Source organism: Mirounga angustirostris, unplaced genomic scaffold, assembly GCF_029215605.1.
Source record: "Mirounga angustirostris isolate CCGP_5_RB_7025 unplaced genomic scaffold, mMirAng1.0.hap1 SCAF_10, whole genome shotgun sequence".
In the NCBI taxonomy this organism is placed as follows: domain Eukaryota; kingdom Metazoa; phylum Chordata; class Mammalia; order Carnivora; family Phocidae; genus Mirounga; species Mirounga angustirostris.
Genome location: NW_026991718.1, coordinates 126707802 through 126728458, shown reverse-complemented (window position 1 = coordinate 126728458; position 20657 = coordinate 126707802). Strand labels below are relative to the sequence as shown.

The window sequence follows — 20657 nt, the reverse complement described above, 5'->3', positions numbered from 1 at the left end:
GATCATGACTTGAGCTGAAGGCAGATGCTTAACTGACTGAGCCACCTAGGTGCCCTCTACCCTCTTCACACTTTGAGTGTATTATATGGTATTGGGACTCTGGGCACAGTGTTGGATGGCAGGTCTCTAGGACTTACCCATCAAATGCCAGTCACTTCTTTCTGCTCCTCCCCCAGTACATCATACGGTGCACACATCTGCGTTGGAGACCATCTCCTTAGGCTTCGTGAGCATTTTACAGGTTTCAGAGCACTAACTGCATCCCCATGGGGAGGCAGGCTGTAGATCTCAGACCTCGCTGTCAGGGGAAGCAATGACGCATATCACTTCTGGGCACAGGCAAGCGTGACTTCTTCACGCTATTCCTGCCCCTGCCTTGGCAAGAATGGAAGTCACATATTGAGACGATAGAGCCACCGGTTCCCTGAGTCACGGCTTGGAAAGGAACTATGCTGGAGACCCAGCAGATTCTCAGTGGCCGTTCCATGAGAAAGACAAGAGATGTGAAGACACTGGCCTAAAGATGCCCAGCCAGAATTGGAAAGTAGGTCTCCTGACTACCCATGCATTCACCTCAACGTGAATCTCTAGTGAGACTAAAATGCTATATGAAAAAGATCTGTTGTTAAGCCCCCCAAATGTCTCCTTCTAAATGTATCTTGGACATTAACCAGCAAATCTGGCTGTTATCGAGAATCACAGAGCCATCATTCTGATGTTAGCCAGGGTGGTGTCCAATCCCAACATCCAGACCAACATATTTAGCTTCCTTTAGCACCCCCAGCTGCCCTGGCCAGGCTCTCAAAGACTACCCTCCACACTCCCCATCCCTGCAGATTCAGGGGCAAGGGGACAGATTTGTGGCTCAGCAGAACCCGTGGACACTGTCCTTACCTAACATTTCCTGTGCTCCTTGTTTTTTATTCAATCCACTGCTCCCTGCAGCAGGGATGGACCGACACCATTCATCACTGTTGAGACCAACAGTCCCTTCCTCAGCTCCGCACGCCCTCAGCAAATGTAGGGAATTGACGATCACTCAGGCAGGAAGAACCCTGCTCCAATCAAGTTTCTCACTATCCCCTCCTCCCTCTGCAGGGACCAGAGTCAAGTCTCCATTATCACCACCACCACCCCCACCACCAGAAGCATTGTCCTCAGATGGGCAGGAGGTTGTAATCTCACCAGCTCCCAGAATCCCTGCTTTGACAAGGCTCATGGGAACTTAATTCACCTGTTAGGAGAAGGATGCCCAGCCCAGATTGTGTAGGGAAGAGTCAGGTCACCTGGGGGAGATGGTTCAAGTGAGGACATACGTTAAAAACCATAATTCAATTATCTAATGTGTTCCTTTCTGTTTCACCCCTCAAAAATCCAAAATTTGGGGCACCTGGGTGGCTTAGCCATTAAGCATCTGCCTCCGGCTCAGGTCACGATCCCAGAGTCCTGGGATCAAGCCCCCATTGGGCTCCCTGCTCAGCAGGGAGCCTGCTTTTCCCTCTCCCACTCCCCCTGCTTGTGTTCCCTCTCTTGTTGTCTCTCTCTCTGTCAAATAAATAAATAAAAATTTTTAAAAAACAACATAATTCAGACCCCAGGATTCTGGGATAAAAACAGGTGCTCAAGTGTTAAAACAGAGAAGGGCTTCAGTGCCTAGTAAACATGGATCAAACCCATGCCTTGGCCGCTTCCCTTGTTGTCACTTTGGTTATTGTCTTTCTAAGCCTCAGTTTCCCCAATTATAAAATGAGGGCCAGGGGTACAACACAACCTGCAGGTGGTTTTCAGGATGAAATGAGATTCTTCATTCCATAAATACGTGTTGAGCACCTACTGTATGCTCTGAGGACTCAAGATTGAGAAAATTAGACACAAATCTCTGTCCTCAAGTTGATTACATTCTACAGAGGTGGACATTATTGTAAAATTGCGACTTAGCATTCTGAAGAGAAAGACATGCATTCTGAAAGCCTGCAATTACGGATTTGACCTGATCAAATCAGGGTCAGGGATGGCTTCCCTGAGGAGGTGATGCCTCAGCTGAGCTAAGAAGGATGAGGAGAAACTGACCAGGCAGAGTGAAGGAAAAAGCATTCCAGGCAGCAAGAACAGCATGGGCAAAGGCCCTGTGGCAAGAAGGATCATGAGAACTGTGAGGGACCAAAGGAAGACTAATTCACCTGAAGTGAAAGAGCAAAGGGGAGCCTGGTACAGGATGGTGCTGGAGAGTTCAGGAGAGTATAGACTAAGTGATTGTAACAACAAGACTCCAAAATCCAGTGGCTTAAATAAGACAGATGTTATAAGGTAGACCAGGAGTTGGCAAACTTTTTCACTAAAGGGCCAGGCTAGGGGCTGCGATTAACTTTCATCTCAGATCCAAGCAGCTCTGCCCATCACATCTGCCTACCAGCCAGCAAGAAAAAGGAAACAACAGGCAAGCATCATTTCTGCTCACATTTCATTGGCCAGACCTAGTCACATGGCCCACATGGCCTCATCTCATTGTAGGGGAAGCTGGAAAGCCTGTTTGTGGTGGCCCAGTGGGAGGTGATGGTGGCTTGGGGCAAGGGTGGTAGCTTGCAGGTAGAGAAGGAATGGAAAAGACCAAAAGATGTTTGTGAGCCAGAATTGGCAAGACTTGGTGATGGGTTGGATATGGGGACAAGGATGACCCGTAGGTTTCTGGCTTGTGCAATTAGATGCAGATCTCATCTGGAAAGTTCTTCATATACAGTAGCAAGTCAGTAAGCGGTTGCAGTCTTCAGTATTACGTCAGTGGGTCCCGCATTGCAAACCCAACGCCTACAGCAACCTGACAGATAACGGAAGGAGCGAGGGACCTGTAGCTCCAGGCAATGGTTGCCCTCGGGAATGCAGGTTGAGTGTAGACATCATCTGATTTTCCAAGGGAATGTGAAAATCTGGATTTTTATGTGAAATCTTCCCATTTTGAAACGTGGGCCAATTAAGTAAAAATAAGTTTCTCAGCCTCAAGTCTTCTGATTTATAATGCCTAGGATACCCCCAGCAATGCCACGGCACCTCCTTTCCACCTTTGTGACTCGGTTGCCCTCTGTTGGTGAAGGCCACTCTTGCTGGCTCACCCCAAGGCCTCTGCCTTCATCCTTTGTTGTCCAAGCACATTTATCCCTGGATTCCTGTCCCTTTGTGCACATTTAGCCCTGGATTCCTGTCCCTTTGTGCCCAGGAGCGCCACCTGCAGGTTCCTGACTCCAATTTCTCACCAATTCCCCACTGGTGGCCCCCCACCTCCAGTGGGGAGAGGGGTGCAGACCATCAGTCTGCTCCCAATCCCCTTAATCGGATCTACGCCAGTGACCCTTCTAATTAAAACTCTCCAGCTATAATCTCCCTTTAAAGCCAGGGAAGCGGAAGGACCATAAAAGGAGCAAGAGGGTTGCCGGGTCCGGAAGCTGCCTCCTCTTACGTCCTTGAACATGTCTTCTGGACACCCACAGACCCGAGATCAAGTCCCAGATCTACCTCTTCCAAGTTGTGTGGACCTGGATAACTCACTTCATTCTCTGAGCCTCCCTTCCATTCATTTGCTTGTTCATTCATTTATCATCCATTTAGGGAGCACCTACTCTGTGCCAGGCACTGTTTCAGGACCTACAGACACAGCAGTCCAAGACAGACTCAGCCTGGGTCCTCATGAGCTGACATTCCTTTGCAGGACACAGAGGAGAAAATTCCAGCTCAGCGAGATCAGTGCTCTCATGGGAGAATCTTAGGGGCTGTGGGAATCCAGAGGATGGACACACCTGACCCAGAGCTGGGGGTCAGAGCAGGCTCACTGGAGCAATGGCCCCTGAGTTGGGAGCTGATAGGAATCAGCCAAGAGAAGTGGAGGAGGAAGGGTGCTGAAGGCAGAGGGAACAGCATGGTGAGGATCTTGGGATGTGAGCAACCATGGCAGTGCGGCTTGGGAACTATAAGTGTTTTTACGAGGATTCAGTATGGAATATGCAGTGGGAAATTCAGGAAATAGTCTGGAGAGAGAGAAGAAAGGTAGTCTTAATATAAAAATCCAAATCTCTCTATCATTCTTGATGAGTTCTTCCTGCCGCTCCAACCTCATCCCCTCCAACTATCCCTATACTCAGCCCCACTTACACTGAGCTGCTTTCTGTTGCTTGATTAAGCCAAACTCATTCCCACCTCAGGGCCTTTGCACATGCTATGCCTTCTGCCTGGAATGCTCAGATCTTTGAACAACATACTCCTCATCCTCAAGTCCCAACAACCAGGGCATCTCCTGAAATAGGTCTGCCCTGACTACCCAACCTCATGTGGACACCCCTCACCCCTTGCTACCCTACCGATCTCCCTGGTTTGTTTTTCTCAGTAACATGTAGCACTTAGCACTCTCTGGCATCATCTTGCTCTTTTATGGGTTTCTGTGTTATTTCGTCCACGTCTCTCTCGTCCAGTTCCTTGCAACCACAGAAATGGTCTTTCTTATCCATGCTGCATATCCCCAGCAACTAGCACAGCATTTGGTAAGAAAACGTGCCAAGGGGCGCCTGGGTGGCTCAGTCCTTAAGTGTCTGCCTTCGGCTCAGGTCATGATCTCAGGGTCCTGGGATCGAGCCCCGCATCGGGCTCTCTGCTCCGCGGGAGGCCTGCTTCTCCCTCTCCCACTCCCCCTGCTTGTATTCCCTCTCTCACTGTGTTTCTCTCTCTCTCAAATAAATAAAATCTTTAAAAAAAATAAAATAAGGGGCGCCTGGGTGGCTCAGTCGTTAAGCGTCTGCCTTCGGCTCAGGTCATGATCCCAGGGTCCTGGGATCGAGCCCCGCATCGGGCTCCTTGCTCGGCCGGGAGCCTGCTTCTCCCTCTCCCACTCTCCCTGCTTGTGTTCCCTCTCTCACTGTGTCTCTCTGTCAGATAAATAGTAAAATCTTAAAAAAAAAATAAAGTAAAATAAAAATAAAAAAATAAAATAAAATAAAAACATGTCAACAAAATGCAAAGAATTAGACCTTTATCCGAGAGCTTCTGGAACTATTGCAGGGTTCACAGAAGGGCTATCTGTGGCTTGCTTGGATTTTTGCTTCTCTCCTATGACCTTTCAGTACGGTTGTGAGGATTAAAAGCAATGGGATACTCTTCATGGAAAGCAAAAATTTTATTACTGTATTAAGACTTATTACCATCTAATTCACCCATTTCTGGTGCGCAGCTCACTGAGTTTTTAGTAAATTTGCCAGGTTGTGCCACCATCACCCTAAATCAGTTTTAGAACACTTTTATCACCCCAAAGAGATCCCTCATAACCATTAACAACTGTTAATCCATATTTCCACCCTGGCAGCCACTAATCTGCTTTTGATCTCTAAAGGTTTGCCTTATCTGGACACTTTATGTAAATGGAATACTACAGTATGTGGCCTTTTGTGTCTGGCTTCTTTCACTTCGCATCATGTTTTCAAGGTTCATCCACGTTGTAGCGTGTGTCTGTCCTCCACCCCTTTTTATGGATAAGTAATATTCCATTCTATGGATATACCCGTTTATCTGGTCATCAGCTGATGGACATTTGGGTTGATTCCACTTTTTTATTTGTGGATAAAGCTGCTATGAACATGCTTGTGCATGAAGAGCAATTTCCAAATAAAAGTACATTTATCACAACAAGCCCCGAGTAATGTAAAGAATTGTTGAATTACTGGGGTGCCTGGGTGGCTCAGTTGGTTAAGCGACTGCCTTCGGCTCAGGTCATGATCCTGGAGTCCTGGGATCGAGTCCCGCATCGGGCTCCCTGCTTGGCAGGGAGTCTGCTTCTCCCCCTGACCCTCCCCCGTCTCATGCTCTCTCTCTATCTCATTCTCTCTCAAATGAATAAATTAAAAAAACTTAAAAAAAAAAAAAGAATTGTTGAATTACTATACTGTACACTGAAACTAATATAATACTGTAGGTTAACTCTACTGGAATTAAAATTTAAATTTAAAAAATGATTGGGCGCCTGGGTGGCTCAGTCGTTAAGTGTCTGCCTTCGGCTCAGGTCATGATCCCAGAGTCCTGGGATCAAGCCCCACATCGGGCTCCCTGCTCCGTGGGAAGCCTGCTTCTCCCTCTCCCACTCCCCCTGCTTGTGTTCCTGCTTTCGCTGTGTCTCTCTCTGTCAAATAAATAAATAAATAATCTTTTAAAAATAAATAAATAAAATAAATTTAAAAAATGATTTATGACTTGTTTAAAAAAAAAAAAAAAAAGGGCAGTTTCCAAGCCCTAAACATCTCTCAGCTTGCTAGAGCTTCTGGCGTCCCTATACGGGTATGACCCCAATGGGCTATGTACCCATGAATGAGACCCTTCCCTTTTCTGCCTGTGCCCTTTTATGCACAGATACTCTGTGCCTCGTTCACATTCCTGGAAGAGCAGGGGAGTGTGTGGAGGAAATGATAAACAGTTTGTATTTATAGCTGCTGGAGCCAAAGGTGGGCATCCCCGTGATCAACCACCAGAGCCGACAATTAGGAGGAGGGCCTGGCTCCAGCACCCCTGGATCCCACCCTGGGGACTCCCACCTGCTGCTCTCTTCACCCAGAGGACCAAAGCTTCTGCCCCCATTTGGTGCAGACAGGTGGGTTCCAGGATCCAGAATCTCCCTACAGGGAGGGAATTTGAAGACTGCCTCCTAGTCCCTTGTCCTGGCTTTTGCCTTTGCTCCCCGGGTTCCTGGAGTCCTGCCCAAACCTGATTGGGCTCAGATCCCAGGAAGGCAAAGCTGGAAATGCAGAGGCCCAGACAGGGGTTTGAACAAGGTTCTGGGAGGACTCCAGGTGCTGGCTGGTCCACCCCTGGGGTCCATCCCAGAGACCAGGTCAAAACTGTTCATTTGGGTTTCAGGCTGTTTGTGGGATATCTGCTGCCTTAGCAGGCACTGGGGCCCACAGACCTCAGCAACCAGTCCAGGGGCTGGGAGTGGGCGTGATGATAAATTACCTGGATCATAATTTAATAACGTAACATATATTAAGTAGCTGTTATGTGGCAAGTGCTCAATTACTTCCATCTCCATTCTAGAGATAAAAAATGGAGAAATGGAGACTCAGAGAGGGGAAATGATTTGTCCAAAGCCACACAGCCGGGGATAATAGTGTCAGGACTCCAACCCAGATCCCAAACCAGCTCATAAATAAGTATAAGGCTGCAGAGTAATAACAGCAATAAAAGCTGATCTGAGGGCCTTATGAATTCATTGAACTCTCATTGCAGCCTTGCATTGGACACCTCCACCCACCCCACCCCAAATCTTAAAGATAAGGAAACTGAAGCACAGGGGGTTTAACTCCCACTTGGAAGTTCCCCAGCCAGGAAGAATCGCCCTGACTCTAAAGGCTTCAGCGGGTCTAGGAAAGAAAACAATCTTGTGGGCAGGGCCAGGACGGAGTGCAGAGGGGTGCCTGCGTGCACGGAAGGAGGCCTGAGGTGCTCTGACCCTCCCAAGACAATGCTGAGCAGCAGACTGCCCTCCCTCAGGAGCCAGGGAGGACTCTGCCCCCTTTTCTTCTTTTCTAGGCATACTGGGGCTGGGAGGTGGGGAGGGCAGGGCACATTCTCATTCTCAGGTACAAAGGTGGTGCCTACCTTAGAATAACAAACCCTAAGGACTGTACATAATACATACATAATATTCCGGGTACATAATTCATGAATATCAATTGTGTGGGCCTTCCCTGGAGTTGTCTAGGGGTTAGAAACTGGAGCAGGCTTCCCTTGCCAGGCTCTGGGGGAAATGGGATCTCCCAGCTCTTAAAGGAACAGGCTCCCCAGGAATCTGCTCCTTCTCCTGCAGGCTTCCTCCTAGCCGGAGATCAGTGCCTACCTAGAGAAGCAACCTGCAGAGCTCTGCCCAAGGCCCTGGCTGCCTGCCCCAGAAAATCAGACCCACCTTGTGTCTAGCCCTGTGCTGGTAACCCTACCTGCATAATCTCCTCATCCCCCACGCTATGATTTATGAGGGGCTAGCTCCTGGTACACCCCAGGGTTTCTCAACCTTGGTACTATAGACATTTTGAGACAGATCATTCTTCATCGCAGGCCTGTCCTGTGCACGGTAGGATCCAACAGCATCCCTGGCCTCCACCCACTGGCTGCCAGGAGCATCCCTCCCCCCAAGTCGTGACAACCAAAAATTTCTGTGGCATTTGTCAAATTTTGACCCCTGGGGGTTCAAAATCATCCCCAGTTATGAATGACTGGAATATCCCTATTTCGCAAGTAAGGAAACTGAGGCAAGGGAAGTTTCAATGCCAAGGCCATCCAGCCAGTAAATGGCAGAGCTGGATTCTACCTCTAGAGCCCACACTCCTAACTCGGTGCAGGAGTTCCCAAAGTATGCCGCCGGAATAAGCACGTATTTATTTTAATGAAGATTTAACACATCTTTCCCTAGCACACAAAACCAGCATCTTTGCAAATGTCGTTTCTTAGGACAAGGCTAAAATGGAGAAGGTGAGCAGTGTGTTGTTGTTTTACTACTGAGGGAAGAGTAGTACAAGCAGCAAAAGAACACGTACAATAGGATGTCAGTCCTGAGCGAGACAAAATAGCAATTTGTTAGGGACATATATCTCAGTATTAAAAACTCTCCAGAAAAGAAAAGGGATGAGAAGAAATTGTGGTTACCCCCGGGGTGGAGAAGGACACGCAGGAAATATCAGCATTACTATCTCATACTGTTTCTTCACCTGGGTTGTGGGTTCACAGGCGTTCGCTTGATTAGGGTTTGTAAATATACATAAATTTGATCTACTTTTGTATGTACTGGATATTTCTTTTTATAAAGCGATTACAGAATTTTACTTTTTCAATGAGTGCACACCAAGAATTAAAACTCAAAAGCTTTTGTTTAAAAGACACAGGATTCGTTGGAAACATGTGGCCAGAGAAGTGTGACATTCGGGAACCTGTGGCAGGAAAGGCCCAAAGAGAGGGGTCGGAGTAAAAATGTAGGCTTGACAACCCTGTGTGGTGAGTGGGGATTCATTACAGAAAACGGAAGCCTCTCAAACTCACCCGGGCAGCAAGGGCACTGGCCAACGGGATATAGCAGGCCGTTCCGGGACGGGGCAGGAAGCAAAGACCAGCTGGCCCACTCGGAGGCTGGGCAGGCTAGGCCGATGGGGTGGTGTGGGCTGAGAGACTTCCCCTGTGAGGACAGCTAGCGTTCACCAGACCCTCTGTGTGCACAGCTGGAAGCTCTCCTAAATGCCTTGCACGCATTAATGCATTTACCCCTTGCAGCAGCTCTCTGAGGTAGACATTTATTTACCATCCCATTTTGCAGATGAGGAAAATGAGGCTTAGAGTAAACAACTGGCTCAAGGTAAGGAAGCAGCAGAGCTGGAATTCGAACCCAAAACAGCCTGACACCAGAGCCCAAGCTCTAAATTGCCGCCCCTACACCCTCTTTCAGATCTCCTGTGTCCTCACTAGTGACTCCCCCCACCCCACCCCGCCACCCTGAGGCTGGAATAATTAGCTTTAAATCATTGCAGTCTCTGGGCTTTGGTTTGTACATCTGTACAACAAATGGATTCAAATAAATGATTTTTTTTAGCTCAAACATCCAGGCATTGAGTGGCTGTTGAGATGTGAAAATGCTCTTGAATGTTGAGGAGCATTCTGCGGACGCACGGTGTTAGGATGATCATCCTGTTGGTGGTTGGTAACTAAATCCCACTCTCTTCTCCTTGCAGATCCTTGCCATAATTTCCATCATGTTCATCGTCCTCTCCACCATTGCCCTGTCACTCAACACGCTGCCCGAGCTGCAGAGCCTTGACGAGTTCGGCCAGACCACAGACAACCCCCAGCTGGCCCATGTGGAGGCCGTGTGCATTGCATGGTTCACCATGGAGTACCTGCTGCGGTTCCTCTCCTCACCCAAGAAGTGGAAGTTCTTCAAGGGCCCGCTCAATGCCATTGACTTGTTGGCCATCTTGCCATACTATGTCACCATCTTCCTCACCGAATCCAACAAGAGTGTGCTGCAGTTCCAGAACGTCCGTCGTGTGGTCCAGATCTTCCGCATCATGCGTATCCTCCGCATCCTTAAGCTTGCACGCCACTCCACTGGCCTCCAGTCCTTGGGCTTCACCCTGCGGAGGAGCTACAATGAGCTGGGCTTGCTCATCCTCTTCCTTGCCATGGGCATCATGATCTTCTCCAGCCTTGTCTTCTTTGCTGAGAAGGATGAGGATGACACCAAGTTCAAAAGCATCCCAGCCTCTTTCTGGTGGGCCACCATCACCATGACGACCGTTGGGTATGGAGACATCTACCCCAAGACTCTCCTGGGGAAGATTGTTGGGGGGCTCTGCTGCATTGCAGGGGTCCTGGTGATTGCCCTTCCCATCCCCATCATTGTCAATAACTTCTCTGAGTTCTACAAGGAGCAGAAGAGGCAGGAGAAAGCAATCAAGCGGAGAGAGGCTCTGGAAAGAGCCAAGAGGAATGGCAGCATCGTATCCATGAACATGAAAGATGCTTTTGCCCGGAGCATCGAGATGATGGACATCGTGGTTGAGAAAAATGGAGACAATATGGGTAAGAAGGACAAAGTGCAAGATAATCACTTGTCTCCCAACAAATGGAAATGGACAAAGAGGACACTGTCTGAAACTAGCTCAAGTAAGTCCTTTGAAACCAAGGAGCAGGGATCCCCTGAGAAGGCCAGATCATCTTCTAGTCCTCAGCACCTGAACGTCCAGCAGTTGGAAGACATGTACAATAAGATGGCCAAGACCCAATCTCAACCCATCCTCAATACCAAGGAGTCAACAACACAGAGCAAACCAAAGGAAGAACTTGAAATGGAGAGTATCCCCAGCCCTGTAGCCCCTCTGCCCACGCGTACAGAAGGGGTCATTGACATGCGAAGCATGTCAAGCATTGATAGCTTCATTAGCTGTGCCACAGACTTCCCTGAAGCCACCAGATTCTCCCACAGCCCTTTGGCATCACTTCCCAGCAAGACTGGGGGCAGCATGGCCCCAGAGATGGGCTGGCGGGGAGCTCTGGGTGCCAGTGGTGGTAGATTTGTGGAGGCCAACCCCACCCCTGATGCTAGCCATCGCTCTACCTTCTTCATTGAGAGCCCCAAGAGTTCTCTGAAGACAAACAACCCCCTGAAGCTCCGAGCACTTAAAGTCAACTTCATGGAGGGGGATCCCAGTCCACTAGTCCCCGTTCTGGGGTTGTACCATGACCCTCTTAGGAACCGGGGGGGCGCTGCAGCTGCTGTCGCTGGACTGGAGTGTGCCACACTCTTGGACAGGCCTGTACTGAGTCCAGAGTCCTCCATCTACACCACAGCAAGTGCTAGGACGCCCCCCCGATCACCTGAGAAACACACAGCAATAGCATTCAACTTCGAAGCAGGTGTCCACCAGTACATTGATGCGGACACAGATGATGAGGGGCAGGTGCTCTACAGTGTAGATTCCAGCCCTCCCAAGAGCGTCCACGTGAGCACCAGTCCCAAGTTCAGCGTTGGGACAAGATCAGAGAAGAACCACTTTGAAAGCTCCCCCTTACCCACCTCCCCTAAGTTCTTAAGGCAGAACTGTATTTACTCCACAGAAGCATTGACTGGAAAAGGCCCCAGTGGCCAGGAAAAGTGCAAACTCGAGAACCACATCTCCCCCGACGTCCGCGTGTTGCCGGGAGGAGGAGCCCATGGAAGCACACGGGATCAGAGCATCTGAGCTACCCCACCTGCAACAGAGACTTGTGGCAAGACCCGAGAGGTGTGCCGTTCAGCTTCCCTGCCGCAGAGCTTTTCCGCACGAACTCAGAAAGGCTCTGCAAAGCCCCCAGACAGAAGCGAAACTCCAGGGGAGGCTCCCTAGGGCCTTGAGAGCCATGATAGGTATGACCGAATGAAGTCGGCCAAGCCACAGGATGTGGCGTCTCCTTGTACCAAGTCCACTGCCCTCTTTGGGAGATGACATGGGCAGAACTCACAGCCACCACTACCACATGCTGGACCTAACCAAGGCCACCTCCTCCCCACTCGTCTGTCACGGCTCTCCATCACAGCCTCAGTGGTGGGGGGGGCAGCATCTCGATCCCTCCAGGCTTCAGCTGGAGAAGGATGCCGGAACAAGTGGCTGGGTTGACCAATTTGGTTTTGGGTGTTACCTGGCCACCTGTAGGAACTCCTGTCCATCACCTCCTGGATGGATCCCACTGTTAGAAAGCTACAGAGGATACTCGTGTCATGGGGAAATTTCCGCACCATCAGCCGCGATCCCAGCGCAAAACCCTTACTCAAATGTCTTCATTGACTTCAGTGTTCCATAGTACCTGAGATTTTATTTTGAGATATCATCAGGGTGAGTTGCACCACTTGTACTTGATTCTAATTGCCCCCTGGCAATCTGGGAAGGGTTCAGACGGCAGGCACTCAGCCAACGGTATGAACTGTGAGCGTTGCTTTAGGGTTGTTAGAAGGAAAACACTTTCTGTACATCACCAGTGTAGACTCAAAAGATATGCAAGTGTCAAATATGCAAAAGAAATAGCTTATTCAAAGAGACTGTATGTTACTGAAGAACAGAATAAAATCTGATTTTTTTTTTTTACCTGCAAAAATGAAAGGAAAAAAGAAATCCCCAATTGAAATGCCCGATTCAGACTTTTGAATACTTCCTGCTGCAGCAGGGAAAGCATCTACTATAATAGAAATTCTTTTTTGTTTCCTGTGGTATTCAAGTTTTAAAAAAAAAGTTAAAATAAAAAGCACTTTATGTTTTTCAAAAATAGGTTCTACCAGGGACAGTGTCAACATCTTGCACTTTAAAACAAGCACTATTTCCCGTGGGCCACTTTTCGGGACTATAGTTGGGTTGTTGGTCCGTGCCTGTGTCCGGCCACGGTGGGGGATATTGTGCTGGTATTGCTGTCTGCCATGTCAAGGTCTGTGGGCTCCTTCCCTGCCCCTCTGACGCTTCCCATTAGGTCCCTTGCAAGGAAGGGTACTTGAGCTCTTGAGCGGGGCCTCTCACAGAGTCACGTGTACCAGAAGCATGCACATCTCAGAAGAATACAGTAGACGGTGGGCATTGGGCGTTTACTCTGTTCTCTTTCTTGTCAACCAGCTGTTGGTGTGTTTTCAGTGTCACTGTCTGTACCAAAACTCAGCTCTCCTTCCTGCAGCCATCAATGCAGCCAGTACAGACAAAAGCAATAAGTATTTGTGTGCATTGTGAACGGTTCTGGTGTATTTCTTGGTGTTGGTCTTCCTGTTCTAGTTTGACAACCTGGCGTTGGCCTGCATGAGTTGGGTCCAACAGGATGGAGTTGTTGGCCGTTCCTCGGTTCAGAAACATTGGGTTGAGCCACTGGTTAGCATGATGCCATGCTGTTGGCCCATCTGTCAGTAAAGATGACATGTCGTTGATCCGCCTGTCTTTAGTACAATGGACCGATGTCGTTCTCTTAATACGACACTGATGGGTGATGCCCCACGTCCAGTAGTGTAGGTCTGCCAACCCACAATCCAGTGACAGGCATCCGTCTTCCTGATGGAACCAACACGGCGTGGTTCGCCTGTCCTTCATACAAGGTGTTACTGGTCTGCCTGTTGGTATAATGGCATGAATCCATGCGTCAGTTCACAAATATCACGGAGCCGTTCCGCCTGCCCTCCGAACAGTGGCATGGGGTTGAACCACCTGTCACAGGTATGATGACACGGAGTCATTCCACCGCCCTTACAAGCACCTCTTCTCTGCTGAGCCCATACCTGGTTCATACCGCTTCTCAGCGTCTCCGAGGACTGTGGATCCCTCCAAGAAGGTGCAGTCCTGTTCTTTGCCATGTTGCCCAACAAGACAATGCCGAAGTATCCTGGCACTCCGAGGTATCTTCAGAGCACCCTGGCAGCAACGGCAAAGGGCCCGGGAAGGTGTGCGGTCGTCCTGTGCTGGCGGCATGCCAGAGAGAGGAGGCAGCAGCAGGCCCGAGCCCTTTTCGGGGCACACGGTGCGGGCTGGGGGCCTCCTGAGGAGCGGCCACCGGACAGTCGTCCCTGGGCCATGTCAGCGCACGTGTCTCTTCCTTGTGTTTATCACCATTTCCGTCGGCCGTCAGCACAAACGTGAAAATTCAGGGAAAACAAATGCTTTTTGATAAAAGTAAATAGTTGTGATTTCCGATTCAGATATTTTTAGAGCTGATGCTATCTGTAAAAATTAATAACAATAGAGTCTATTTTACATATCAGGAAAGTGAACATGTTTAAATATAGCCATATATAGCGAGAAGGAACTTACCACCCCTTCTTCAAATCAAGGCATTTCATTTGTTGGTTGAAGCAGATGAGAAGTGTACAGATTGGATATGACTTCTTTCTTTCTTTTAAACTAATAACCAATTGGTGCAACTCTCCTTGTAACCAAAGGCCCTTTCTGCCTTGTGTGGTCCCACAGGACCTGGCCCTCCCTTCCCCATGTAGTTTGTCTGACCTTAAAGTAGCATTTTATTGAGTCACTTTTGAAGGACGAATTCAGAAGTATCATTAAGAACCTACCTTTTCAGGCTTACTAGCCAGAGTCCTATAGAGTTCTTATAGAAACAGAATAATTGAAACTCAGCATATACTATGCTTAGAAAGTATTGCATTTTGTTTTGTTTTTTTTTTCTTTTACTTGTGTATGTATTGTGGGAATATAGCTTTTATCCTGTGCCCAACTCAAAATAGAGTATTGTAAGTTTTCCCAGGCCCCACCTGCCAAAAATGAACATTCCCCGATGTTTAATATGTGTATACTCCTACTATACCTGTGTATATGCACTGGGAAATCTACCTAAGAGTCTCCACTGAGAAGCTGACCTTGACAGATCCTCATAGAGGACAGGAAAGCATGGTTTGGAGGCAAATACCACTTTAACTCGGTGATCCACGTCCCACCCATTCCTGAACCAATGAAAATGGGAAAAAAAAAAAAAAAAAACAAGTCAACCCAAAGAAACCAAACTAGGGGCTGGAGCGGGTGAATGCCTGGTCCCTTTGGTGAATTTGGTGAAACTCGTCAAGAACCCAGCGGACCTTGGCTTCCAACTTCCACCATTATCAGTAAGGGCTAGGGACCAGGTCCCCGTGTGATCGGGGTAGTCTGCGACCTGTGGAGAGAGGTGGGCGAGCTCTGGAGGAGTCGGCTTTTTCACTTTTTTTTTTTTTTTTTTTTAATCTTTGGGTAAAGAAAAACAACAGGACTTCGGTGCAGTAGATTTCTCAGTGCCTTCTTTAGGAATTTTATCTTAAGCACACTCAATGGGGAAAGAAAAAAAGAAGACAGAACATTTGTCTCCATGAAGTCCCTTTCTCTAAAAGCACTGGGGATCGAGAAGGACGAAGACTGGGGAACAGCAAAATTCTGAGGAGGCCTTTCCTTTCAACTCACCCGGCTTGCCCCCGAGTAGTGCTGGTGAAAACAGACTTTGCCAAACTGATTACCAGCTCTCCTCTACCACGTCTTGGTGACTGTAGCTTCACCCCTGCCCTTTCTCCTAATAAGACCCACTCTTCTGAGGAGAAAAGCAACAACAACAACAGAATTCTCTTCTTTAAAACTGTGATGTATTGATGTTTGTAACTATTGTACATTTCTGTCTTGCTCACGGCTGGAGTGTCTAGTCCACGGACAAGGGGAAATTGAAACTTCACCATGGACAAGGGTTCACTAGAACCAGGTCTCTCTCTCTCTCTCTCTCTCTGTCTCACCTCCCTTTCCTTATTTCTCTGCCAACTAGCCCCAAGTAACATGACCCCAGGCTTCAGCCTCCAGTTAGGTTTTTGAATCCAATGAGATTGAAGTGATACGACTCTAGGGCATGATCCTTTGGGAGAGGGAGTCTTTGGGAGATCCTTTTCCAGGGGCAGGAGGAAAGAAGGGGTCAGCTCTGCGGCCCCCGAGGGACAGGGGAGAGCCTCCAGCCCTGAGCCCAAGTTTCCCCGGCTTCCGGTTTCTCACCGCTTATATGACAGCATGCAAATGCTTTCACTCAGCCAGGGGGACCCAAACCAGCCTGGCTATGCCCCCCAAAATAAAAATTACCTCTGCATTTTCTGTTGCCACATTTCTGGCTCTAGAAGTATCCGATGCAGGGCTACATCGTAGGATATCCACATATCTCAGAGTAGTCTATTTTTCTGTTCAGATAAAAAGGATATAGGTGTATGTGTGTGGTTAGCAAATTTGTAATAGGGCCATTCAGTCTCATTGCTTCTTTTGTAATATAGAATAACATCTTAGGAGTTTTATGGTTGGTCATTATCATAGCTGATATTTTCTGGTCTTTTTCATTTCCTCCCATTGCCCGTCGGGTTCTCTTTCTTCCTTTTGGACCTGACTTTCGGGGGGGTGGGGAAAGACTTCGGGCTCTGACTTCCTCATGCAGGCATTTCCTGACACTTGACCTAGAGTCTGTGGACACCGTTACTTTCCTCATTCTGTGTGTTTCTCCTATTTATTGTTCTTAAGATTCCAGGGCACGGGGGCAAGAGTGAGACCAGGAGAAGCAGGGCTACGGATGGCCCTCAGAATCCGAATGGCATGTGGGCTGGTTCAGCTCCTCCTCCCCCACCCCACTGGCATTTTGAAGAGACTGAATTTTCTCATCCCCGGAGATCTTGGGAGGGCAAATCTCACGCAAGCAAACCTCCTGTTGAGGTCCAGAACGCACCCAAGCACCCTCTTGGCTGGCCTGTTGCCATGTCCAGCGACCCACTCCCCTGTAACATCAATTGGATCCGAAGGCCAGAGCATTTTCAGGTTCTTGCGAATCTCAGAGAACATGCTGGGCCTCGGATCTCATCAACTTCTTACCTGTTCCTCATTTTAATCCCCACTTGCAGGATCCTCACACACACACACACAAAAACCACAGTAGACAAGCTTGCAGCCAAACCCTGAGAAGATGTGTCCCCTAGAATGTGCCATTGCATCTCCCCCTCCCTTCCCAGCTGCCTGGCTCCATAGCACCAGAGACTTGTGGCGAGGGCAATGTTTATCCAGCTACCACCTATCCAGGCCCTGGGGAATTTCTGGACTGTCCTGCTTAATTCCACCAGGCAGCTTTCAGCCTCAGGTGGGCAGAGGACATCTCATGAAGCAGGATCTTCAGCAGAAAGTGATTCTCCACTCTTCAACTCATGCAGGAAGATGAAGAAAGGCCAGATGATCTCAGATTGGCCTTCATTTCTAGGTGTTCATACCCCACCTGCCTCACTACCAGCTTCAGGACTCTGGCCTCTGCCCAGATCAGAGTTTTGAGCTGAATCCGGACCCCCATGGCAGTGAACCATCCCTTCGATAAACCCCAAGAGGAAACCAATCCAAGGACGAATGTATTATTCTGGACTATGCCCCTCATCAGTTTTCCCACCCCCAAAATTCCCGGTAATCTGGTTTGAACAAGAGCCAAATAAAACAGACGAGATTTTTTAAACACTTTGCACAAGAACAAAACAAAATTGTCTCCCAGTAGTTTGCCAGGTTTGATGCCCAGACAAGCAAATAACTCTATTCTGTGGCTGGTTTCATCTAGAGAGAGACTGGGAAGTTTGGGTTTCTATCCACTGCCCCTGCTTTTGTCTTAACCTGGAATTTCTCCTGAACATCCCCAAATGCCAACTTAAAGAAGTGGATTCGGAAGGGGCTCTGGTGAATCCAGCGGTCCCTCGTCTTTCTTTCCCCTCCAGTTCTAATTCTCCATTCCTCTCTGCAAAGATCCTGAAAAGATCTTCTAAAGGCTGGCCAGGATGGGGAAAGGGAAGGCTGGCCAGGATGGGGAAAGGGGCCGTTCTCCTGAAGAAGAAACCACATGCCTGCAGTGGTGAAAGCCTCTCTTGCCTGAGAGAAACAAAGTGGTCAATTTCAGCTCAAATTAAAGAAGTGATTCTCATGGGCGGGGCTGCCTCACCATGGAATTCGGTACCTGGTTGGGGGAATGAGCTGCTTAAAAAGAAGCTAGATGATGCACAAAATGGATGTTGCAGAGGGACCCTCACACTGCAGGGCCACTGGACTGAACAACCAGGGAAATCCGCCCCCTCCCCCAGGGAGGTGTGTATGTGGTTTGGACATCTGGGCGCAGGCTCAAGGCATTGAGGCAAAAGCAGGGAGGACAGTGAGCAGGAACTCAAATTCTAGGATTCGGAGTTTTCCGCGGGGGTGCCAGGGAGGGAAGTGGCAGCAGGATACCCTGCTTCCCCTCTGCTTCCTATCTTGGGCAATTTTAATGACCCTGCCAATCTCTCATCTAACCCATCCCCAGTGCCCTCACAGGCACCACACTGGGTGGGATGAGGCTTATGCTACCCTCCCCAGACCAGCCAAGGAACAGTCCCAGCTCTGGCTGGTCATCTCATGGTGCTTCAGTTCTTCTGCCCAGACCCTGTGCCCTCCTAGGCCTGAGGCTTTCTGTACAAGAGATGCAATTATCTTTTATCTACTAGCCAGCCATCAAACTGCCCAGGCAATAGCAAATGGCACCATTCCAAAAGGGCTTTTTTTTTTCCTTCTGGCAAATAAAACAGAAAAATCCCATTCAAGACATTGGAAAAGCCCCACCCAGTGAAGTAAGTCCAGAAGGACCAAAAGAGAGAGGCAGCTGGAATCCAATTTTGCAGCCAAACAAGGCTTCGGCTGCCCAGTCTCCCACATCCATAGCCCCTTCCCGAGTGGGTCTGGATACTGCATCCTCCAAGGAGAGCATTTGACACAAGAGGATTTAAAATCCCCCTCCCCCTAATTGTGTATAGTGGGTTTGGAGGAGGTGGGGCTTCATCCTCAGGGCGACCCCAAGTCCAGGCAGTTGTAGGTGGTTTTATTATGAAGTGAGGCAGAACGATAGGATTGCATGGATAGACTGAGCAGCTACTTTCCCCAAAAACACAGTGAAACAAAAATCCAGTTCCCAAGATCCCCCCTTTGAGGCTCTGTCCTGCAGAAATATCTCAAGTTAGTGGCTACCATGGCATGACATATTCCGGAAAATGAAGGAAACTCCCAATTCTGTCTCATTGAGATGCTCTCAAGGGTCCTGCATGGATCATCCCACACTTCTTGCCTCCCTGAGCTAATCCAGGTTTGGAAAACAAGGAGGGAAGCACAGGAGAAGATGCCCAAGAGATTCAGGCTTCTCCATGGCTTTGGCTTGTGGCCCCCTGGTCTTCACTAGGGTTTTGGGCTCTCCCTTAGATAGGCTTGACATTGAAGCTCCATGTGCCTAATGCGTGGGGAAGAGGAAGATCAGCAGCTGCTGGGCTGGGGGCAGCTGCGCTGTTTGCTCTCCAGACCTATCCAGGCTTCAGTCCAAGGCCAAGGGCTGGCAACATCATTTTATGTGCCAGGAACTCGGGGTTATCCCCCAGTGTATGCCCATGGCACATATTGGGCAACCAACCTGTGTTCTTTTGAGTGAGTGAATGTGTAAATGATTGACTTGTGAGTGAGTGAATACAGGAGTTCATCGGTTCTTACCTGGCTTGAGGTATTGCTAACTGGGAAGGAAGGAGAAATGGGGGACCCCTCCCATTAAAGCCTGTAAGCCCCACCAATGCCATTTGGGCTTTGACTCAGCTGGGGGCCAAGATCATGTCCAAATTTGACAATTGTCTGCCCTAAGGGCCTCAGTCTTCTCAGAGCAACACTTCCAGGGGCCCCACAGGGAGCCCCAGGCTCCTTCCTACTCTCCTATTCTGCATTTTCAGCCTCATGTTCTAGTTTAGCTCACAGAGAAGGGATTTGCTGGGGGCAGGAATTTGGGAGCTGACATCTGGAAACTGGATTGCGTTCCCTGAGCCATAGGAGTCCAGCTGGAAAAGAGGGCCAACCTTCCCTCCAACTTTGAGAGCCAATGGTCTTCCTTTTTTCTGAGCCCCAGTGTCCCCCAAGGTAGCATGTTGCCCCAATTCCATTAGCTCTAAGACCCTCTGTCTCTCCCAGGAACCATGGTGTGAGGCTGAGGCTTTTCTGCCAGCAAAGCCATTCTGATCACCCCACCCATGTTGGGGGCCAAGCCAATCACATTAGCCATAAATGACCAATGTCCTTAGCCACCTTTTCTCGGGGTCGCATTTGTGGGTCCTGTTCATCTCTGGTCAGTTGATGTCTCTAGTCCTTCCTGTAAAAGTGAAAATGAGCATTGTGTGTGTGTATGCACACACACACACACACACACACCACATACACACAAAAACCAAACGACAAAATACCTGTCTTTTTATGCATGTGATGAGATGAAATTGTGACCTCCAGCTGCTGTCCTGTCTTGTAAAATATGTCCAAACGTTCAAGAATTTCTAAGCAAATGGTCCTTTAATGAAGTATGCACAGTTCAATAAAAAGGTATGGAGAAAACGAGCTTGGTGGAGTTTGTATTATTTTCTGGAGGGCACAAGGGAGATGGGGATGTGAAGATCTGCGGGAGAGGCTGAATCGGGGACCTGGAGGGGCAGCACTAGCTTTTTCTCCACCTGAAAGAGAGAGGGTCTGAAAATGTAATGGGCTTGTTACCCCGATATGCAAGCAGTGGTAATGCCCCCCCGTGCTGTGTTCACGGACCAAAGCCCAAATTCTGGTTATTTGGCTGTCATGTCAGCTGTA

General features: G+C 48.8%; 1 protein-coding gene and 1 long non-coding RNA gene across 40 annotated transcripts in view; one reads left to right on the top strand and one right to left on the bottom strand.

Moving 5' to 3' along the window:
- Window positions 1–20414, top strand: part of KCNB1 (potassium voltage-gated channel subfamily B member 1) — a 100744-nt gene extending 80330 nt beyond the window's left edge. Inside the window, exon 3 of the mRNA XM_045885941.3 lies at window positions 9738–20414. Coding sequence (XP_045741897.1) covers window positions 9738–11747 — 2010 coding nt within the window. The 3' untranslated portion in view covers window positions 11748–20414. The remainder of the gene's footprint in view (window positions 1–9737) is intronic.
- The window catches only part of LOC123851878 (uncharacterized), a 128879-nt gene that overhangs the window by 52276 nt on the left and 55946 nt on the right, over window positions 1–20657 (bottom strand). For 22 of the 39 annotated variants that reach the window (XR_010405877.1, XR_010405879.1, XR_010405883.1 and 19 more), the window contains 4 exons: window positions 20267–20527; window positions 20112–20175; window positions 16104–16198; window positions 138–14228 (listed from right to left, as the gene is read on the bottom strand). The exons of 3 other annotated variants lie outside the window; for them this stretch is intronic. This is a non-coding gene — a long non-coding RNA (uncharacterized LOC123851878). Of the gene's footprint in view, window positions 1–137; window positions 14229–16103; window positions 16199–20111; window positions 20176–20266; window positions 20544–20657 lie in introns of all 39 variants that reach the window. 14 more of the 39 variants (XR_010405894.1, XR_010405892.1, XR_010405903.1 and 11 more) reach the window with 7 other exon arrangements.